General features: G+C 38.6%; 1 protein-coding gene across 1 annotated transcript in view; it reads right to left on the reverse strand.

The window, feature by feature from the left end:
- The window catches only part of LOC103461943 (ephrin type-A receptor 6-like), a 65,467-nt gene that overhangs the window by 18,987 nt on the left and 32,192 nt on the right, over nucleotides 1-14,288 (reverse strand). Inside the window, exons 3-8 of the mRNA XM_008404351.2 lie at nucleotides 13,651-13,779; nucleotides 13,094-13,243; nucleotides 12,845-13,006; nucleotides 12,506-12,734; nucleotides 4,709-4,864; nucleotides 3,371-3,715 (exon numbers count right to left, since the gene is read on the reverse strand). Of these exons, the coding sequence (XP_008402573.1) occupies nucleotides 3,371-3,715; nucleotides 4,709-4,864; nucleotides 12,506-12,734; nucleotides 12,845-13,006; nucleotides 13,094-13,243; nucleotides 13,651-13,779 (1,171 nt within the window). The remainder of the gene's footprint in view (nucleotides 1-3,370; nucleotides 3,716-4,708; nucleotides 4,865-12,505; nucleotides 12,735-12,844; nucleotides 13,007-13,093; nucleotides 13,244-13,650; nucleotides 13,780-14,288) is intronic.

The following is a 14,288-nucleotide window of genomic DNA, read 5'->3' on the forward strand; positions in this document are numbered from 1 at the left end:
AAATGGTAATGTGCTTATGCCAACGTGACACCAAAGCAGCTCAAAGTAAAGCTGAAGTGTTGTCTGTTCCTTTCTTCATATACACAACTATTTCACAAACTGAGTGTTTTATAACCGCTGATTTATTGAAACTGGCAGTACTGAACTGAATTAGATTATAACTCGGATTGTTTTGGGTTGTAATATTGAATTAGAATAGACTGGAAAGAAGCGGGATTAAATTAAACTGAAAAACTCACAGAGTGATTTTTTGTTGTTTGCTTGTTTTGGACCCTGTCAGACCTGCATTGTGCAGATGAATTTTTTGATCAAGAGCGCTGTTCCTGCAGAGTAATGGAAGATTTCTCTCTCTTTTGAGACAACAGGGATGTCAGTTGTTTACCTGTCAAAGTTGTCAGAGGACTTAACTAAACTAAATTAAACTTTCATAAAAAAGAAAACAAATCATTTTCACTCCAGATAACGTTAAGTTAATTTTGCATAAATTGGACTGTTCAGAGGTTCAATCCATATGGATGGATCTTTTTTTTGTAAAAGACTGTTTTATGTGGAAAGGTGAAAACTGAAAACTTGGCCAGAGGCAATCTGGCATTGACATTGTGGCACCAAAGCATCTATGAACAAAGAGGGCTGACAAGCAAAACACATCTGTGGGGTCGTGAAAAGCTCAAGCCAGCACAGTGAATAAAATTGAAGGAAAAACGAAACGCACTGCCACAATTTGCAACCCAAAGTCACAGCGACAAGCTGAAGCTTGATTTTGAATGCACTAATGATTATTGTAGCTATTTATTACAACATTAACTATCAGATGTTACTGATATTGGTGAGTATACTTAGAGTATATATATATATAGCTTTTACTTAGAGTAAAAGCTATATATATATATATATATATATACATACTGTATTTATGTTTGACTCCATCCTCAGAGACCACATAGCCATAGCTGCATAATAAAGCCCTGATGAATGGGATCAATGTACAAGAGGTGGATGTTCTTCGGGCATTTATTATTCATAGTAAGCTTCTCACAGCATATGAGAGAAGAAATTACACTGTGTGAGTCTGAAAAATTATTTTGTCACACTAGAGGCTCACTGTGGTGTGAGTGTTCCTCGTTGGAAAATAACACATCCAGTGGGTGGTTTCTATTGTTGCCTGGTGCTAATAATCACTTCCATCATTAGCGCTTAATAAGTTAGGAGAATCACATCAAATGTCACAAATTAACGTTTTAAAGACACACATGCCACATGATAAAACGTTTCATATTGAAGAGCCGTTACTGCTTATTACTGGAAAATGTAATAATAATAATAATAATAATAATAATAATAATAATAATAATAATAATAATAATAATAATAATAGTGTGAGATTGGGTTCAAACACTGGCGACATTTTTCATTCTTATTAGACGTGTTATTAAAAAACAATAGGCTACATATGAGGAAATTCATATGATCTGTTACAAGACAGTAATAGGATTTATCACAGATGTACTGTATACATTTTTGGTGCAAATGGAGAACTGATCAGAGTGTAATATGCTGATAGGGGAAAACATGCATAAAATACACTGGAATAATGCATTAACCTACCCCATTCCACCTTTATTTTGACCTTATTAATCAGCTATTCCTTCAGTAATCCTGCCCTTGAAATTTAAGTTTGAGGTTAGACCTCAGGTGTTTTTATTTTTACTCATTCAAGTCCAAGAGAATGATCCCTTGTGAACCTGTGGCGCAGCACACTTCAGGTCAGCTGGGTTCTGCTAATTAGAATTAGGTTCAGCTCAGAGAGGCTCTGTCAGCTCTTCGAGGGTCACAAGGATGCTTCACACATTGACTCATTAAGTTGGACTACAAGGCTGGTCAAGTGGGAGCACGGTGCTCAGGAAGCAAAGCTGCTAATTTTCTAGTGTATCACTTCGAGCTGCAAACTGAAAATTATTTAAGTAGGAATCAGATAATGAAGCACATACATTTACATATTAATACGCACAAAGCAATTAAAGGCCAATGCAGCGTTGACCCAAAGAAAAAAAGCAAACTTTAAGTAAATCTAGTGCATGAAATTTAACTTTTACAAAGAACTTTGTGAAGGTAGCTGTATATAAAGTACCTAAAATGAGAAACTATTTTAAATCAGTTTCAGGAATTAAAAACTCTCGCCTGAAAATTTGGAAACATTTTAATCTGTCTCTGCCATGGCTGGATAGGCAGAACAGCCCACTGGGACTATTGCAAGCAAATTAACCGTCTCTCCCTTATGCTTAGTCTGAACTTTACCTTTTGCACATTCATGCTAGGGTACAGGAAGTTCTACTTATACCATTGTTTTTAGTAGTAAGAAAATAGTTATGACATTGTGAGCCTAAAAACAAGGATTTTTTAGTAGCACATTTTCCCAGGACTTAAGTGATGAGACCGTTGTCTGAAAATTGCCAGTATTTTCAGACGTTGATGTTTCAGTCATCTTGAACCTGGTGTAGTTCTCATGACAGGACACTAAATGGCGCTGTGATTTTAGCTTGCATAAAAATATGCATGTGCTTTTGACCCTTTACTTCAACCTCATTTAGAAAACAGTAACTTGTTTGTCTCTGATGAAACAAATGCTGGACATACATAGACAAATAGAAAAATTTGTTTGCACCTAGTGATTATGGTTTAAAGCAATAGACTACCATCCAAAATGTGCTGAAATGCAAAGGTGGAAGACTCTTTTTAAATAAACTGCACAAAACCAAACTACAGAAAAAAGTAAAAAAAGAGGAACTATGATTGAGATCATAACCTGCGATACAAAAGACACAATGTGTAATAATTTTATGAAATATAATGACTTTCAGACTTGTATAGCACTTTTCAGGAACCTCAAAGACCGTTTACAAAGAAATCAGTCATTCCCATTCACACATAGATGATGGCAAGCTACTAGATAGTAGCCACCGCCGCTCTGGGACAGTCCGACAGAAACGAGGCTGCCATGTTGCGCCATTGGTTCTTCTGACCATTACCAGCAGCCAAGATGGTAAATGTCTTGTCCAAGCACACGACAGCAGAGGCAAACAGGGTAGGAATTGAACCAGTGACCCACCAATTGCTGGGCAAACTCCTACCACCATTGCTACCAACATACCAGAAGTAAAACCAATTTCAGTTTAAAGATAGTTTCCAATTATTCACACATCTTATAAATAAAGTACATAATAATCACGTGCAAGAATGCAGCAGTGTGTTTACATCATTCAAACTTTTAACATTAACCCAACTCAAAACATGAAGTCTGTAAAATATTCAAAAACGCTTTGATGAGAGCTTTATTCTCAGAACATGTGATTTACAGCAACAGCTCACTCACCGGCCTGGTGTGTATTGACGGTAACATTGGCCAGCGATCGCGGAGCCACACCCAGTCCAGAGACGCCATTCACAGCTTCCACGTGGAAGGTGTAATTGGTATGCATCGCATAATCCAGTATCGCCACAGAGGTTCCGGTTATACCGAGCGGTCGGGGGATAAATCTCAGGTCTGGTTCACATGGCTCACACTGGCTCACACCAACATCACCACCGTCACATCGTTGGCACAGAACGTTGTAGGTGATGTCGCTTCTTCCTCCTGTGTTGATTGGAGGCATCCATTGCAGGAAGAGAGCAGTGTCATTGATTAGCGAGATGAGATTTCTTGGAGCTGATGGGGGCCCTGGAGAGAAGAGCAAACAGTAGAACATAGAAATTGATTTAAAAAAACAAAAAAACCATCTTTTTTTAAACAAAAACCTTATCCTAAATTCACTCCTCATATGACGAGTTGGGAGAAAGTGAGTGTTGCTGAAAACTTGGGCAAATAATGTGCAATGAGACTCAGTGTGTAGGTTGTTGAGGATAAATATATCTTGCTGCATTTCAATCCAACTTTGTTCCTGGATGGAAATCAGCCGCTCCGCGTCTTTATTTTAGCTTTCAAAGCTGTCCATGGTATCATTTGGCAATGAAATGTGAAGTTTTGTGAGCATGTCCTTAAATATCTGAGTGAAGTTGTGTGGGCAGTAGGTTTTCACAGAGTTAAATGTTTTGTTCTAGCATCCAACTTGTAAATCTCTCACACACAAATATCTGAAATTTCTATGCCTGTTACGGAGTACTTTGTTTTTAACTGGTTTGGAAACCAAAGAATACAACTTAGACTGGCCGCCACTGTAGATTAAAGCATTTCTCGAACATGGATTAAAGAATCAAGACAACACCCCAGGTATGTTTTTGATGAGGAAAAAACTTTATAACCTCATGTGAAGCACAAAAAAAATTATTTTACCTAATACTGCTCCTTTAATGTCAAGTGAGTATGATAAGAAAGCCTAAAGTATTTATAAGAATATAAATAAATGTGGCTACTGTAGGAAATAGGAAACATTAACATACAAATGACCACAGCAGGGAAATGGATTCCCACAGCCCTGATTATAGCAAAAGTTAATGAGATCATAATGACCACTGCTAACAGAAAATAAAAGAAAAATATTGAAAATACAATAAAATACATCACAGTGCATGAAATATAAACTTGAGCTACAGATATCCAAGGGGAATTCCAACCTTCTGGATTTATACTGTGGATGCTATCTTTCTCTGTTCCCTTCTAAAACCTAAAATGGCTGCAACTTGAAATGTTTCCTTCATTTAAAGTTCTACTTACTGGTACAGGCCATTGATGAAGGATCTTTGATACCTCTGTAGAAGCCTTTATCGCAGTGACAGATTGTGGCAGCCTGGTCATGGCTGGAGCTGTGTTGAGGACATTTGGAGCATTTAGTGTTCCCAGCAAACGCCTTGAAGTAGCCGGGTTTACAAGCTGGAGAGAAGAGAAAGACAAAACAAAACGGTTGGGAAAATTTAGCATCCAAAGGTAAAGTACCGTGGTTGAAGAGCACCTATTAGCTCACCTTGTTAACGGCACAAAGCTATACAAGCACAGCTCCAAAAAGTTAGATCTTCTTTTGTTTTAAAGCTTCAACACTTTTTGTCGCTCATATATCGGAAGGTGAACCTCATGGCTCATTTTCATCACATTCGGATTTTTGAAGCTGTGCTTGTAAGGTTCTGCTCAAAATTCAATTCACAGTTCGCTAACATGTTTTGAAGTGAAAAGAAAACAAAGACATTATGAGATTGTAAAGGCACCTCCAACCTCTGGATTTCCTACTCATCTCCAGGGAAGCTCATTTTAGCTGCATGTGCCAACGATTTCATTCAGCTCATATTTCCCCATTATCAGCCCGTGGCACTGCTTAGGTGTAATGAAAGCACAGGTTTCTTATCCTATTTCCTTATCAACACTCTTTCGAATCAAGAGCTTTGCGTTTTGACTCTCTTTCTTTACCGCTACACACCGAATTGATGTACTGAATTGATGAAACCCCGTGAACTGTGTGGAAAAAATACAATAACAATGATGACAAATGACAGATCAAAAGCCACAGACCAAGTTTGAATAGTAATAATGATGGCTGTGAGGAGCTCATTTACTTTCATTAAATTGGATTACAAGACTTTTCACACTAAGAATACCTTGAAAACAGACAAAGAAAGTCCATTTATAGGTGAGTGCTATTAACATAGTAAAAATAATAAAAATAATTACAACTGAACTTCATAATATTTAGTTCAATCAGATGGGCAAGGTATTCTCAAATTTCCATCCTTAAACAGCTTGGCCGTTGAATTTCCAAATCAAAATTCTACATTCTCATTTCTATTTTTCTATCAATATTTCTTATATTTTCAATACTTCATATAGTGTAGCTATTCCGTTTTCACCTTTTCTTGTTTGTCATCTTTCTTCCAATGCATTTCCTCTTCCATTTGCCTCCCTGCTTTACTCTCTGTTGCCTTTTTCTTCAACACTTATCAGAAGATGGAAATAGCCACTACATATTTACTCCTATCTTACCTAACTTCCTTGAATGAAAAGTAAAGCAATAACAGTGGTTATTTAATTTCTGGGAATTTTATTTCTGGACGATTTGCATGAGAAAACATTGTGTGCACCTGGGAAGGATAATAATTACAAAATTAGCGAGTAAATATGCCTGCTAGTGGACAGGGAATTAAATGAAAGAGCAAAAAAAAAAAATACACAGAAAACAGAGTGTGGGGTCACAAGAATTGTTTCCTCTCGCTCTGCCTCACACATATTCATTAATCCAGACACGTCGTCTTGTATGTTACGGAAGAAATTTCTAATTAAAATGTACATGTTAAATAGAAGCTAAATAAAATACAATAAAATACAGCCAATTAATAAGATTTTACTTTAGATAATAACTGATGTGTGCGATATGATATCTACACCCGGCTTTGTCCAGAAATACACATACAATCAGCATGAACTTGAGAATTACAAGACTTTGTGCTTGTTGTGCTCCAGCAGCTTTTTGTTCATGGCAGCTTTGACATTTGGTGATTCTTCCTAAGTTTTTCCTGGACATCCTAATTTATTTCCTTTAATCAGAGAGGAGAAGGCTTAGTCTTTTCTTAGACATGTAGAACCTTTTGAACAATGATTTAGAAATGACCCCAAAAGGACTTATGATTTGTGGGAAATCTACACTTTCCTTGTCCTTCCTTTCTTAATTCCAGAACGGCCAGTAAGGTCTGTGTAGCAAACCTTTTAATAGCTGGTTAAATAAAGAACTCTAAATGAAATAGAAGAGTGATATGGGACCTTAAATGTGTTGCATTTTACAATGTCAACTTGTGGAAAATGACAGAAAACATCTGCCTTAGGTTTAAATCTCAAGGTGCAATTTAGTAAAAACCAGATTAAAAAATTGGAAAACAACTAAGTTGCATAGTAACAAGTGTTAAATTAGTGGATTTAGCACTAAAATATCTCTACCCCCCCCCCATTATAAAGTAGGTTGCTATTATAATGGAAATTACAGTAAAATCCACCCTAAGTAATTAGAACTGAAACTTTGAATCGCTGTAGATTTAATATTGTTGGGCATAATCCTAACATGCACATTCATCCAGCAGATCAAATATATGGTTTAAAAACATCCATTGATTTATTTTCTACAGCTGCTTCATGTACGGGGTCACGGGAACAGAAATTTATCCTTGTTCCCTTGGGGGATAGTCCACACAGTGTGCCTTCAGCTGATCTAAGCATCTCTGTAGAAAAAGAAAACAAAGCAAAGCAAAGCACCCCACAGCAAGCAGATGAGCACCACCTCTTGATAATACAAGAAAAACACAAATGAACAAGCGAAGGATCTGGAACCAGACCAACACTGAAGCATAAAGAAGGAAGAAACTGTCTTCACAGTCAGGCACCATTAGTAGCTTGTTTATTGCAGTTCACACAAAGAAAGAAACTTTTTTTTAAATTACTTATTTCACCTTTCTATTGAGACTTGCATATGTCAGTTATTTAACTAAAAATCGAAAAGAAGCTACAAAAATTTTACTTTTAAAAGCTGGACAATTTCTTACGTCCAGAATCAATAACTTCTAAACAAAACATTATAAAATCACAAGCTTTACCTCCTCAAAGTAGTACAATAATACAAAACTAATTTTAATCAGAAATAAGTTCTATTTTGGCTGAATGAGTTCTCTGAAGCACAATGCAGACTAAGGTACCAGGAACTAGAACTCCTTAGAGGTATGGACTGGGAAACTCAGGATGTCCAAACTCGATATGAGGTGGACCACAGAATCAGTCTCCACTGTCACAAAGAAAGCATCAAGGTGTCTGACTGAAGAGGCAGAATATTTGGACCACTGTGACAGACTCTGTCATTTTTATCAACATGTCTGTATTCACAGTGTACTGTATATTGAATTATGTATATAAATTCACAATATATGAGAAAAACTGTGAGAAATCAGCATTTTTAGCTTAACTTTGAGTGAAAAGACATACAAGAAACATTATTACAAGTACTGAAGGTTATTTTTAATATAGTTGATAAGAACTTTACTTCTTTATACATCTAACAAATATTGGCATGAAGCAAAAGAAAGCACTGCTGATTAAATGGGCTGAAAAAAGAAAGAGGACTATTTTTCTGACACCACACATGGTTTTAAAAATCACATATCTTGGTAAGAGCGTTCTTGCATGCCTAGCCATATTCATATTTTTTTCATAGAACTTGTCAGTCAGTAAAGATGATTGAAACTCTGCCAGAAAATGTTGCCAAGAAGGTGCCTGAACAGAATTAATTTCTCATCAACAAATGTTAACAAAACACTGGGAAACATTCCACGACACACTCAGACACATCCCCAAATGTTGGTGTTTATTCTGGCTGTTTTGTTGTTCCGATGCAAATAAAAGTCTAGACGAAGTAAAAGCCGTACAAGTTCGGCTCTACATCCACATCTTGCAACGATAAATGTTGGTAAATTAGGTTTGAATTTATGCGAAAGCTTGTGGAATCTCATATGCTCCAGATCAGCTGACCTCAAACTTTTTTTTTTACTGCACATGATGAAATCAACAACTAATTTCCTCTTAATTTTAAAACATATTCCGGGACGCAAAGAAAACTTCATTTTCCTCCACAAATTCTTCCCTTTTCAATGAGTAATCCACATGAATAAAAGTGAGAAGGACTACACAGTCATCAAGCTCATCTTTTGACTTGAGTTTTTCTTCTAAAACTTAAGTTCCAGCAGGTCACCCTGCAAAGAAGTGGTCCATCAAAGCACATCCGTTGTGTATTTATCAAGAATGCATTGTAGGTAATTTGGAGTTTACCGTCCAAGGTTATAAGCTGTCTCTTGGCTTTACTTTGTCAGAAACAGATGGTGCCAGAGAGAGTATGTTTACCCTGCTTGGTCTCTCAGCTTTGATATGCAGATGGGAAGTTCACACAGAATGAGATATGTTCTAGGCTGCCTGCCTGTGCTGAGTTACAGGCCCGAGTAAACAATCCTTAATGGACCTAAGAGGGCCACAGCAGCTCAAACATAACCAAGACCTTATCGATTCCCTCATTTCCTATTCCATTTTACCTTAAATTTAAGATCAGAAGGCAGCATTGTGTGCTTTCTACGTATTCAATTTTAGGCCAAAATATGCACATTTCATTGTGTCACCCCCAAATCAATCACCCACTATTAAATGAACATTAACTGGATAACTATCAGGCACACTTATATATGAATTACAATCAAGTTACAGAAACTCAGAACTGCTAAACCCATTTACGTTTAATCCCAAAACATCAAAATCTCTCTGCTTGGTCTGGTCTCGTACGCGACTGGTGGGTTTTTGATTTTTTTTTTTTTTTTGCAGAGTATCTGTGCTGATTCAAATGGAATTTGAAAAGACATCTCTATTAGCTTCCCCCCCTCCGCATTTTGCTGCATCCTTTTGAATGCGGTGCTGTGACGAAAGGATGTGGAACAAATAGAATCAGCTCTATGATGTTTCCTTATCTAGGTCATGATATAACCAGCCTATCTCTGAGTAATCCTCTTGTGACTGACACTGAAGGAAAGCAATAGAATAATAAAGTGCATGATTGAGATGTCAGAACAGTCTGGTAGAATGCTGTTGGGGTGGAAAGCAGGGTTTGATAAGCCCCAACGCCTTTGTTTAGGCAGCTGGGAGGGAAAGATGGACATGTTAGTGCCGAGCTCTGCTTATATTTTGGGAGCGCTGGGGTTTTCCCTATTCTCCCTCTGACTCTCTCATCCTCTCTCTCGCTCCCTCTCTCTCTCTTTTGCTTTTTTCCCCTTGCTGCCTCTCAGACAGCTTTGATCACAGCACCCTTTGAAGCAGTGTTCCAAAATGAAAACGAGGAGAAAGCAGAAGTCATCGAAAGTTCACGCCTAAACTTCCTGCAACTACTGTTGAAGTGCATATCTTTATAACGGCATAAGCCCTGACAGGAATATAGAAATTATTCATCAAAAAAAAGGAAAAAAAAAAAGATTGGACATAAACCGTTAAGGCAGTAAATAATTGATCATAGGGCCATGCTGTGTTGTTTCTACACACCGGGTCCTTTTGACTAATTACAGTGAGTTGCAGGATGCTGTTTTCAAATTCCACAGCAGATTTTTGTTAATATATTGGTTATTGAATACTTTAATGAATATTGTTCGGACAAATAACTGAGAATTCAGTAAAAGAAACTCTGATTGTGACAGAATGCAGCGGTAGAAGAAATATGAGAACTAAGATTCTTTAGGAAAAACGTGTTTCCTTTGAGAATGTGCATATTTCTGAGGTTTTCAGCAAAATTAACAGTGATCTAAAATAGTCCTTAACTCAGGTGTTGAAAAGCTTCTGAGGCTTATATATTATCTTTTAGCATTTTGATTTATTTAACTAACATGTTTCTTCTCACTGGAAGTAATGTTCATGTTTTGAATTCTGTGCTGAATCTGTGGAGGAGGCAAACAAGGTGATGTGGTGATGGCAGGGACTTAGAGCTCACAATCAAAGACAAATCGTAAATCGCCTATTCTTGTGTTTGGTATAAATAATGTATACATTTGGTATAAATACAAACACATTTTTATTAAGATGTGAACAAATACACACTTTCTTTTTCAGCGCTTTATCACATTTTGAGAGGCAGCCGTCTTGTTTAGAATCAGAAAAAAGACTCTTGGAACATTTTTAAATCGAAAGCTCAAAGGAGTTTCTTCTCTCTTTGCTTCTACATCAGGCCTCCACGGCCAGTCAGTGAACAGCAGTAAGTTTACGTGACGGTAAAGTTCAGACTCATCTCCGGCAGGCCCCACTCCATAGCAGGGACTGTAACAGCAAAACTAATGAGCTCGCTAAGCAGGCCGGGTAGGACGGAGCCAGGTAGAGCAGAGGCCGTGGAAAAGGATAATCAAGATGTCTCTCTGCTTCAGCACATCTGGCTCCGATATTGGCTCATTAGCTGAGCTCTGTACAGCTTAACTACGTGCTAGTGAGGCATTTAATGCAAGTATGTAGGAGAAGGGAAACATCTGAAAGTTGTTGGAATGACACCAGCAGTTTAATTTATTAAACTTAAATCAACCAACTATGGTTTTAATGAAAACCGACAGTTTATTTTTGCTGTTTCATCCATCTGGTGCAAAAAAGTAAATAATATTTTTTTGGAAAATACAGTTTATCACTATAAACATAAGTCAGCTTTGCAGTGGATACTGACAACACTTTAGCAATTGCCTGAGGTATCTGTCACATTGTTTTCACAGTGCTAAGTGGGTCACAACTGCACAATTTACTGCCATATAGTGGCTGCCAAGACAGCCTAGGGTGTTGCAACTACTGAACTATCAGGAGAAGCCACCACTGTCAGCAAAAGAGTGCGAACAGGGGGAGCGTAGATTTGGGACGTAGGAGACATCATGAGACGGCTGCTCCTAAGCCGCGGTCTCATTGGTAATCTCTCCTGACAGACTTCAGCATTGTTTAACTTGGTATGATTGAGTGTGAAAGCGAGTGAAAAGATAAATAAAAAGCAGATAAAAGAGACGAAGATAAGAAGAAAAATTACACCCGAGGAGCAAATAAAGAAGATATTACAGACTGTCCTACATATCAGCTACTAATGAGTGTTTGAGCTGCAAGACCCTGAGCAACTACATCTCCACAGGGGTACAACATGAATTTCACCCCAGCCAGCCGAGACTGCTGTAAGTCTGCAGAAATGCAGTAAGAAACAGGGAGGGCACTGTAATTGTAATCACGCAGTGTGGCTCAATTTAGCTGCTGCCTTAATTACAAGAGCCAGGCAGGGATGAAAGAGGGGGTTGGGGGAGTTTTAGAAAAGACTAGGTGCAAGCTAAATTATCTGTGAAACTAACAAATGAAGGCAATTAGCCAGCTAGCTCCCAGTCCGGCTGCACAGTCGAAATGAGAAACCAGGCCAAAAGACTATCTGGAACAAGCAAATGGTTTCTTTAACTTTTCATTAATGTGTTCGGTTCACAATGCGCTACTTCCAGGTGATGCTGAGGGTACTCATTAGAGAACAAGCACCCTAAAAAGCCGTTTGCTGAAACGTTGCGGTGCTCATCGCCGCTTTTTACGTGCGAACGTCTGTGTGTACATCAAATTCTGACCGATTTCTGCTAAAAGTAACGGTGTATGTGTCGTAGGGTTTATCTCCTGTAGGAAAAGTGTGAGAGTTTGACTCATCAGGGAGCAACTGAAGGACAATTATAACAAAGGGGGGAAATGAAGAGGAAACAAAGTGGACAAGAAAGGAAGGAAGATGATGAAAAATGAAATGAACAGACATTTGGACACACAAGGAAGGGTGCATAATCTCAGATGAGAAGGGAGACCATGAGCTCCCACGTCTCCCAATTTCCAAAAGGACTCTGGGGACCTGATAGTGTGACGTAAAGCTTCCCTCTCTCATTAGTTTTCTTCAGTTTGCAGTTTTGCATACTGTTTAAAAAGTGAACTGCTCTAAAATGAGCACAAACGCATTCACAAGAGCACAAAAATGCAGCTCCTCACCTCGGCAGTGGTCGTCCGTCTCCTCGTGGCCGATGCTGCAGATGCATCGACCCAATGGGACAAGCCAGTCTCCGTCGGCGCCACAGTAAAGTTTGGGTGTGTCTCTTTCCTCTGCGTTCTCCACACAGGTTCCTCTCACTTCCACTAGGGAAGACGAGTCCATGTGTGGCACGGTGTCAGGAAATGCTGCCAGGTTTCTTAAAGTTGATGGGCAGCGTTTGTAGAACACCTTAAGCAAAACGGCACAAATTGAATTTTTGAGAGGGATTTGACAATCATTGGAGAATTCGATGAGAGTCACTTATGCAAATATGTGTCACACAGTCCAGTTCAACAGACCTTGACAGAGACAAGGGCAATACAAGCCCCTACGTCTTGAAATGCTAAGTAGAAGCCCTTCTTCGTCACGGGCCCCACCTCCCTGACCTCTGTATTGAGACGAAGTACACGATCTCCAAGATCTGTCTGTGTGAAGCTTTCGTCTGCTGCAATAGTGTCCACCTTAAACCCAACAACACATACTTTGTGCTTAGTTTTCAGATGTGACAGCGGAGTACCGTAGAAACATAACATCGTTGATCAGCTAACCTTGGCATAGTCAGTAGGGCGAAACCGCGTTCCTCCAGGAAGCAGTTCATCCGTCTGCAGGTAAAAGAGGTTGAAGGTTTCCTTACACGTGCCAGACACCCAGGGGATGGAGTTACAGTCTCTTAGCGTGAAACGCAGCTCTACATATACCTGAGTAGAAACGTAGCAGAAACAGAAAAAAATAATACATTTTTGGGAGCATATTTTTCATCATTTTAGTTTGGGTAAACATGTCTGCTTTGGCTCAAGAACAGACTTGGCTTCTGAAACTCTACTGTTTAATTGGCTGCATTTAGAATGTTGGCATAAACTGTGCAATAATTAACTGTGCAAACATCTCGGGAGACAATTATTTAATTTTGCAAATGTGCAAAAACAAATAGGAAGCACTCGAAAGTCTAAAATAATATCCTTGCCCCTACTTATTTGGATGCAGCACTCGTTCAAGAGCAACATTTGCTCATTCTAAAATTTGCCCATCATTTTACTTGAACAAGATGTAAAAAAGTAAATTCCCTCCAGGGATTAAATGTCTAGTGTAGCAATGCGGTCCAGACCCGCTGAGCAGCTTGTCGCTGGATCCATCCGGACCGCAACCAGTTGTTCTGGTTTGGCTCCATCACGTGGCAAACCTGAAAGGTGTGAATGGGTCTGTTCTGTTCATCCATTTCTGTGATGGCATCCCACTGCAGACAAGGATCAGACAAAACGGAAAAATATAAACAGCTAATGCAATGCTCAACTTGCGAGTCTTCTTAAACTTTCAGCATAACTTTTTTAAATATATAAAGAAAATCATGACAGTTGAGAGAGTATGAATCAGTTTAGCTAAAGTTTTCAATTAAAAATCAAACATTGCCACGCATTTGTTTTCTTCTACTGCCTACAGAGTAAAATCTACACTGCAACATTTTTCTCAGGGCAAATTCAGTCGGTGTCCTTCCACAGATCAACTGGTACGGTTAATTAGATTAATTTGTGACTCAAATTAACCTGCGGAGGGAGTACTGGTTTCTGTGTTGGACATGTTATAAACTCATGATCTGTTTGGAGGCAGCTCAACCATCCACTATCCCAACCCTGAAGTTGTGAAGCATTTTATTTACCGTACCTTTAAGCCTTTGAAAAAAAGAATCAGCATGATGAGAATGTTCCTGCTGCACCAACACACACACACACACACACACACACACAC

This window comes from Poecilia reticulata, linkage group LG3 (assembly GCF_000633615.1).
Source record: "Poecilia reticulata strain Guanapo linkage group LG3, Guppy_female_1.0+MT, whole genome shotgun sequence".
Classification (NCBI taxonomy): Eukaryota; Metazoa; Chordata; class Actinopteri; order Cyprinodontiformes; family Poeciliidae; genus Poecilia; species Poecilia reticulata.